This window comes from Trachemys scripta, chromosome 16 (genome assembly GCF_013100865.1).
Source record: "Trachemys scripta elegans isolate TJP31775 chromosome 16, CAS_Tse_1.0, whole genome shotgun sequence".
NCBI lineage: Eukaryota > Metazoa > Chordata > Testudines > Emydidae > Trachemys > Trachemys scripta.
This window is the reverse complement of record NC_048313.1, coordinates 19,748,991-19,755,399: the sequence shown is the minus strand read 5'-3', so window position 1 is coordinate 19,755,399 and position 6,409 is coordinate 19,748,991. Positions and strand designations below refer to the sequence as shown.

The 6,409-nt window shown below is 60.5% G+C and overlaps 1 protein-coding gene across 1 annotated transcript in view; it reads right to left on the bottom strand.

Annotated features, from left to right (window-relative positions):
• MYG1 (MYG1 exonuclease) overlaps positions 1-6,409 on the bottom strand; it is a 6,863-nt gene continuing 454 nt past the window's right edge. Inside the window, exons 2-7 of the mRNA XM_034792153.1 lie at positions 4,869-4,981; positions 3,762-3,921; positions 2,295-2,444; positions 1,797-1,919; positions 811-992; positions 1-423 (exon numbers count right to left, since the gene is read on the bottom strand). Of these exons, the coding sequence (XP_034648044.1) occupies positions 237-423; positions 811-992; positions 1,797-1,919; positions 2,295-2,444; positions 3,762-3,921; positions 4,869-4,981 (915 nt within the window). The 3' untranslated portion in view covers positions 1-236. The remainder of the gene's footprint in view (positions 424-810; positions 993-1,796; positions 1,920-2,294; positions 2,445-3,761; positions 3,922-4,868; positions 4,982-6,409) is intronic.

The following is a 6,409-nucleotide window of genomic DNA, read 5'->3' as shown; positions in this document are numbered from 1 at the left end:
GACAGACCCAACACAGACAGGTCCATCCACAATCCTTTATTATTCCACTCCCAGCATTTTCCAATCCTCGCTGTGATTCCATGGCCACCCGGCCTCAATCCTCCAGGCGTTTCCGCCGGCCAGGGCCCAGTTCGGGAGCTCTCCACTGGCTCTCCTCACGGCACGACTCGGACAGGCTTAGCGAGACCCAGAAACTCGCCCCGGAGGCTGGCTCTGTCGGGACGGTCTAGGGGCATTCAGCTGCTCGGTGCGTCAGGGCCAGTCTGCCGAGCCAGCGCGCTCTGAGCCATTCGCAGCGCCCCTTCCTGGGTCCGGTTGCCGCCGATGAAGCCACTGGCGTGCACGAAAACGCAGCCCGGGATGCCGCTGAGCTGGGAGAGCGCCTCATCCCGGACTCCGCGCCACTCCTCCGGCAGGGACAGCCTGGCCAGGAGAGAAACGGAGCAAGGATGAAAAGGGCGGGGTTGACGCGCGTCCGAAGGCTCTCGACCTCCCTGGCACCCTCGCCTGACCCAGCTCACACACTGAGCTGGGCGGCACCCAGAAATACCCAAGACAGACAGATGCTCTGATTTCGGTTTCCATTAGGAGCAGGTTTAAGATGAACCCAAGTGAGTCCCGCTTGGGCTTAGTTTACATAGTGTTTGTACTGGTATAATTATGTCATTTAGGGGCTTCCACCCCCACCCCCCTGCTCCCCTCGCAGAGGCAGTGGCTTGTCTCTCTCTCACCCCATTGCTGGGGGGGGGGGGATCTGCAGGGCATGCAGGAGAAGATTGGGAGTGGGACTCGGGGGGCTCAGCGTCTCACCGGTTCTGGAAGGTGTGGAGCCCGGCGGGGACGCACTGTACTCGCCACTGGCCGTTCTGATCCGCGTACAAGACGAACTTGATGGGTTTCTCCACCCCCAGCTCCGACTCCAGGCTGAAGAGATGCTCCTTCCAGGGGCAGCCGCCCTGGGAGAACACAAGGATCTCGCCACTGGGGTCCACCTGCCAGGGGAGAGGGAGACATGGGACTCAGGAAGGGAGGGGAGCAGATAAGAGCTCCCGGATGCTGGGCCTTATGACCACAATGGATTGTGCCCTGGGCTGGGACTATTCCCTGCTCTGCCACTGACCTGCTGGGTGACCTCGGGCAAGTCACTGCCCTGCTCCGTGCCTCAGTTTCCCCTCCCGTGTCTGAGCTCTTTGGGCAAGTCCCTGACTCAGGCAAGCTCAGGCGCAGTCCCTGACTGGCCCAATGAGGTACAGATAGTCGTCACGGCCCGAGGGAGGGAGTTGGGGTCGAAAGAAACCCACTTGCCTGTGGAAGCAGAGCCACTGGAATAGCAAGTGGGAATACTTTCCAGGCAGGTTCAGTGACCAGAGAAACGCAGGCAGGGGGCATGCTGGGAATCAGGATTCCTGGGTTCGATTCCCAACTCACTGCATGGCCTCAGGTAGGTTGCTGCCCCACTTCTGCAGAGTGGAAATGTATTGATATAGTGTTTGTGTGTGTATGTTTGGCGGGCGTCACCCCCGGTGGATGTCATGTGCTTGGAGATCCTTGGATGGGAGATGCTGGCAAGGGGTATGAATTATCCTTGGAAACCCACATTGGGCACTGGACCCAAGCTCTACTCCCCCTGCCAATGGGGCAGCTCTAGGCTCAACACCCCAGCCCAGCGTATAGCTGATAGGACAGTGATCAGCCTCTTCTACCCCGGGATCCCCCGAACTTGAGAATCCCCACGTGGGGAGGCCAGGGCTGGTCGCAACCCCCCAGACCAAGAACCCCAGCGCGCTCGAAGATACCTTGAAGCGCTTCTGAATGGCTTCCTCCACCAGCGTGCGAGCCGGCAGCCATGTGCGGTGGTAGTAATCGAGACGGTCCAGGAACTCCCGGCCCACCAGCTCCATCGCCTTCTTGAACCCGGCCTGGAGGGGAGACAAGCCAGGGACGTTAGCTGCTCCTTCCCCAGCCCATTGGGAGTGACTTTTATTTTTCCCTGTGGGAGGCTCCATCCCTGCTCCACTCGGAGGCCCCGCCCCACTCTGCCCCTTCCCCCAAAGCACCGCCCTCACCCTGCCTCTTCCTGCCCCTGCTCCACCCCCTCCCCCAAGGCCCCTGCCCGCCTGCTGCTCTCCACTGAAAAGCTGTGGTTGGTGGGTGCTTGAGCCCCGGAGCACTCTCAGAGTCGGTACCTATGGTACAGCCCACCCCCTATCCAAGTCTATGCTCCCCTCCACGTTTCCATGGTGCAGCCCACTTGGTACCCGTGCTTTCCCCTCCGCCCGCCCCCACGCGCCTACCTCCGTGTCCTGGTCCTTGTCATTCCAGCGGGGGTTGAGGTAGCCCACCCTGGCGCTGAGGTTGGTGGTCATGGCGTAGCGAGGCTCCCCGTCCCACTGGGCGATGCCGTTGTCGATGGCGTCGATCTCCTCCACAAAGTTCTCGTACAGCTGGGATGGGGGCGGAGGAGAGGATAAAGCAGGGACGCCTCGCCCTGCCTGCCTCCCGATGGAACCTCATGGCGGATTCAGGCCGGTCACGAGCAGATCAGAGGCCGTAAAAACAGGCCCGTCTGAGACAGTGGCCACGGCGACCTGCCGGCTTCAGTGCCACAGAGGGTTAACTCCCGCCAGCCCTGCAGATACCCAGACCAAGCCAGAGTCTGCTCTGGCTCAGGCAGAATCGCCAGCCCGGCTCCCCCTGCAGATCCTTTACCGGCCGCCATGATGCAGAAAAGGACCCAGCTTGGCCTTCTGAGCCCACAAACTCTGCATTTCCAGCTACCGGCAGAAGGAGCAGAAAGGGCTGCTGGGAAAACGACCTGCCCCGAGGGGCTGAGACCATGAGCCTACCTGCGCCTTCGCTCTGTTTATACGGCACACATTTGAACTGGGCTAGGGTGTTGGAGGCTAGAGCGCCCATTGTAAACCACAGCAACTCTGGGCACGCATCAGCAGGAAACCATATGCCGAGATTCTCCAGTTCCCCTCCAAGCCTGCTAAGCAGGCCAGGCCAAAGAGCCCCTCCTGGGGGATCCCAGCGACACAGGGATCCCTCTATCCCAGAAGCAGGGACATCCTGTGTCAGGGCAGAGGCAAGGATGGGGCATTCTTACCCATCTGCAATTCTGCACCCCTGCCAAGTCCCATGGGTGCTTTTCAAGTTAGGACAGGCCGAGCCTGTACCAGGAGCCGAACTGGCCCCTGCAGCTTCCGAACAAGACAGCAGAGACGGATTCCCCTGTATCTGGCGTGCAGCTGGGAGGAATCCCCCGCTGCACCCCATCATGGTGGGAATCCGAGAATATGGACAGCGAGTGTCTAAAAAAAAAAGGGCAAGGGTTTCCTGGGGAAGTTCAGCAGAAACTTGTAAACAGTTTTACAAAGGGAGCATCAGCCAGCCGTTAGAGCAAGGTGATGGTGCCAGGACTCCTGGGTTCCATTCCTAGGTCTGAGAGGGGAAGGGGGTCTAATGGTTAGAGTGTGGGGGGGTGGGGGGCTGGGGTTCCAATCCCACTTCTACTGGTGAGTCACCGTTCCTGGGCAAGACATGTCCCTGCTCTGTGCCTCGGTTTCCCCAGCTATAAAACAAGGCTAAGGATACCAATCCACCACACAGGAGGCAAAGTGCTTTGAGATCCTCAGAGAGAAGGGGCCAGAAAGGGGTATTAGTTATGATTTTTCTAAGGAGGAAAACAGCCCCTTTTTAGCCCTGTAGTGTGAGGCACCCCGGTTAGTGCCCACCCACCCTGCCTCCCTACTTCCTACCTTATCGTACAGCGCCTGCACTACCGGATCCTCCTCCTTCAGTCCCAGCAGGCTGGCCAGGATCTGGGAGCCAAAATGGAAATACACCAGCCCCGCACTGCTCAGCTTGGTTTTCCAGGGCTTGTCGGGCCTCAGGCAGTGCATGGACTGTGCAAAGGACCTGCGAAAGGCAGGGAAGAATTAGCCAGAGCTCCTAAGGCCCCAGGGTGACCCATCCTCCTTTACTGTATAATACACCAAAATCAATGAAATACTAGCCATTAGGGTGCGTCCACACTGCATCGAAACCCCAGATCTGGGGGACCCAAGCTCATGGACTCAGTGTGTCCAAGCCAGGACTTGACATCCACACTGTGTTGTAAACCTGGGCATACAATGGCTGGACCTGGGTCTCAGAGCCAGGCTAATCCATCCATACAGCACTAAGCAGCCCTTCTGACTCAGGTCTGCGGCTGGAGCTGCGTCCACACTGCAAAATGACAGGGCTTGCATCCAGTTTCGGTGGGACTTGAACTCAGACCTCTCTTCCCTTGCTGGGCTGGGTCCTAGGACCCGGGTCAGTCAGATTTGCGTGTGGATGGTAGGCGGGTTTGGGCTCAAATCTGAGTCTGGGTTTACAATGCAGTGTAGACATACCCTTAGAGGACAGGTCCAGGCCCCGTGCCCCATGACCCAGTGACAGTAAGGACCCCTGGGTTCTACTCAGTGGCTTGGTGTAGGACCTTGGGCAAGTCACCTTGCTGTTACATAATTAACCGTATCTCAGGGGAATCGAGAACAGGGACCCACTGCGCTAGGTGCTGCAGACAGTCCCGCGCCAGAAGAGGTCACACTCTAAAACAGACACAGAGCGGGAGGGAAAAGAGGCCCAGAGAATGGAAGGGACATGCCTAAGGTCAGCGGCAGAGCCAGGCATAGAACCCAGGTGGCCTGCGTCCCAGCCCTGCGTCCTGTCTGCTGGTCCACTCCGATTCCCCTCCCCCTCTCTGTGCCTCAGTTTCCCCATCTATAAAGGGAGGCGTGATGCTCCTGCCCTTTCCTTTGCAACATGCTTTGACCCCCCGCAGTGGGAGGGGCCAGGCAGCGGCTGTGCGTTTCCGTCCTCACCTCTGGTGATGATCGTACCGGTGTTTCTGAGGGTCGTACTCGCCACCCACATCCACCACCACGTTGCACTCGGACAGCAGCTTGGGCTCCCGCGTCCGGATGATCTCTGCATCCTGGGGGTGGGAGGGGGGCGCACACAATGAAACATTCCCCTGCACAAGGCAGCTCAGTATGGGAGTGAATTCAGCTCCACCCTGTGTTTATCAGCATGGGCAGGGCTTGGACTCAGCAGTGGTCAGAGGCACCCAAGGGAGAAGGAATCAGGGCTTTCTGGGGCTGGTGTGTCCTAGGAAAGATGATGGGACGGATCCCTGTTCCTAGTCCCAGGGTGTGCTAGTCCCAGTCTTGCAGAGGGGATGGTGGGTGCCCGGCAGGGGAGGTTCGGGGGAAAGGAGGAGGATGTGCCAGAGGAAGGTGTGTCCAGGGTTTGAGGTCCCAGAAGAGAGGTGGTGAGTCCCAGTGCAAAGGGGACTGGGAATCCCCTTTGGGCAAGGGAAAGGGAGGGGTGCATGCCCCAGTGCCAGCAGGAGGGAATGGAGGTGTCCCAAGGGATAGGAATGTTGGATCCCAGCATGATGAGAAGGGGAGGGGTACCAGGGGATGGGGGTTCTGTTCTCAGAAGGCAGGAGGAAGTCCTTGTGTATGGTGGTCTTGGGTGGGGATGCCGGGAGACCCGGGGGATGGGTGAGCCTGGGGTGTATGGGAGGATTGGTATCCCAATTCCTGGCAGGGAAGGGGCTGCGGGATAAGGGTCCCAGCTCCCGTTGGGCAGAAGGGAGTCCTGGGTGTAAGTCCCAGTTATCAGGAGGGGGTCCCAGGGCGGAAACGGTTGGCAAGGGGGGGGGGGTATCCCAGGGATCTTAGTTCCCAGGGGGAGGTGTCAGATGGTGGCCCAGGTCCCGGGAAGGCAGACTGGGAGAGGGCAGTTGTGGGGTCTTGGTTTTGGGGAAGGGTCTAAGGAGAAAGTGGTCTCAGGGGAGTGCTCGGGATTGGAGGTCTCAGTTTCCTGGCAGGGGGTAGTTGGAAATGGGGGCCTTGTTCCAGGGCACAGAGGCCCCGGGCGATGTGGATCCCGGGGGGGTCCTGATGTGGAGGGAGCAGGGTGAGGGGGCCCAGGATCCCAGGTCCCGGTCCGAACAGACAAGGGTGGGCGGATTGGGATCCGAGTCCTGGGGAGGTCCCGGTCTGGAGGAAGCAGGGTTGGGGCGGGATCCGAGGTCCCGGTCCGCAGGGAGTTGTGGGAGGGACAGAGTGGGGGGTCCCAGGGGATGGGAATCCCAGGACTGGAGGGTCCCGGGGGGGCGAGATCCCAGGTCCCGGGGGGTCCCGGTCGGGAGGGAGCAGGACTGGGGCTGGGGGCTCCTGGGGGGCGGGATCCCAGGTCCCGGGGGGCAGGACTGGAGGTCCCGGGGGAGGGATCCCAGGGGGCAGGGCTGGGGCTCCCAGGGGGGCGGGATCCCAGGTCCCGGGGGGCAGGGCTGGGAGTCCCGGGGGAGGGATCCCAGAGGGCAGGGCTGGGGTCCCGGGGGGGGGCTCCAGGG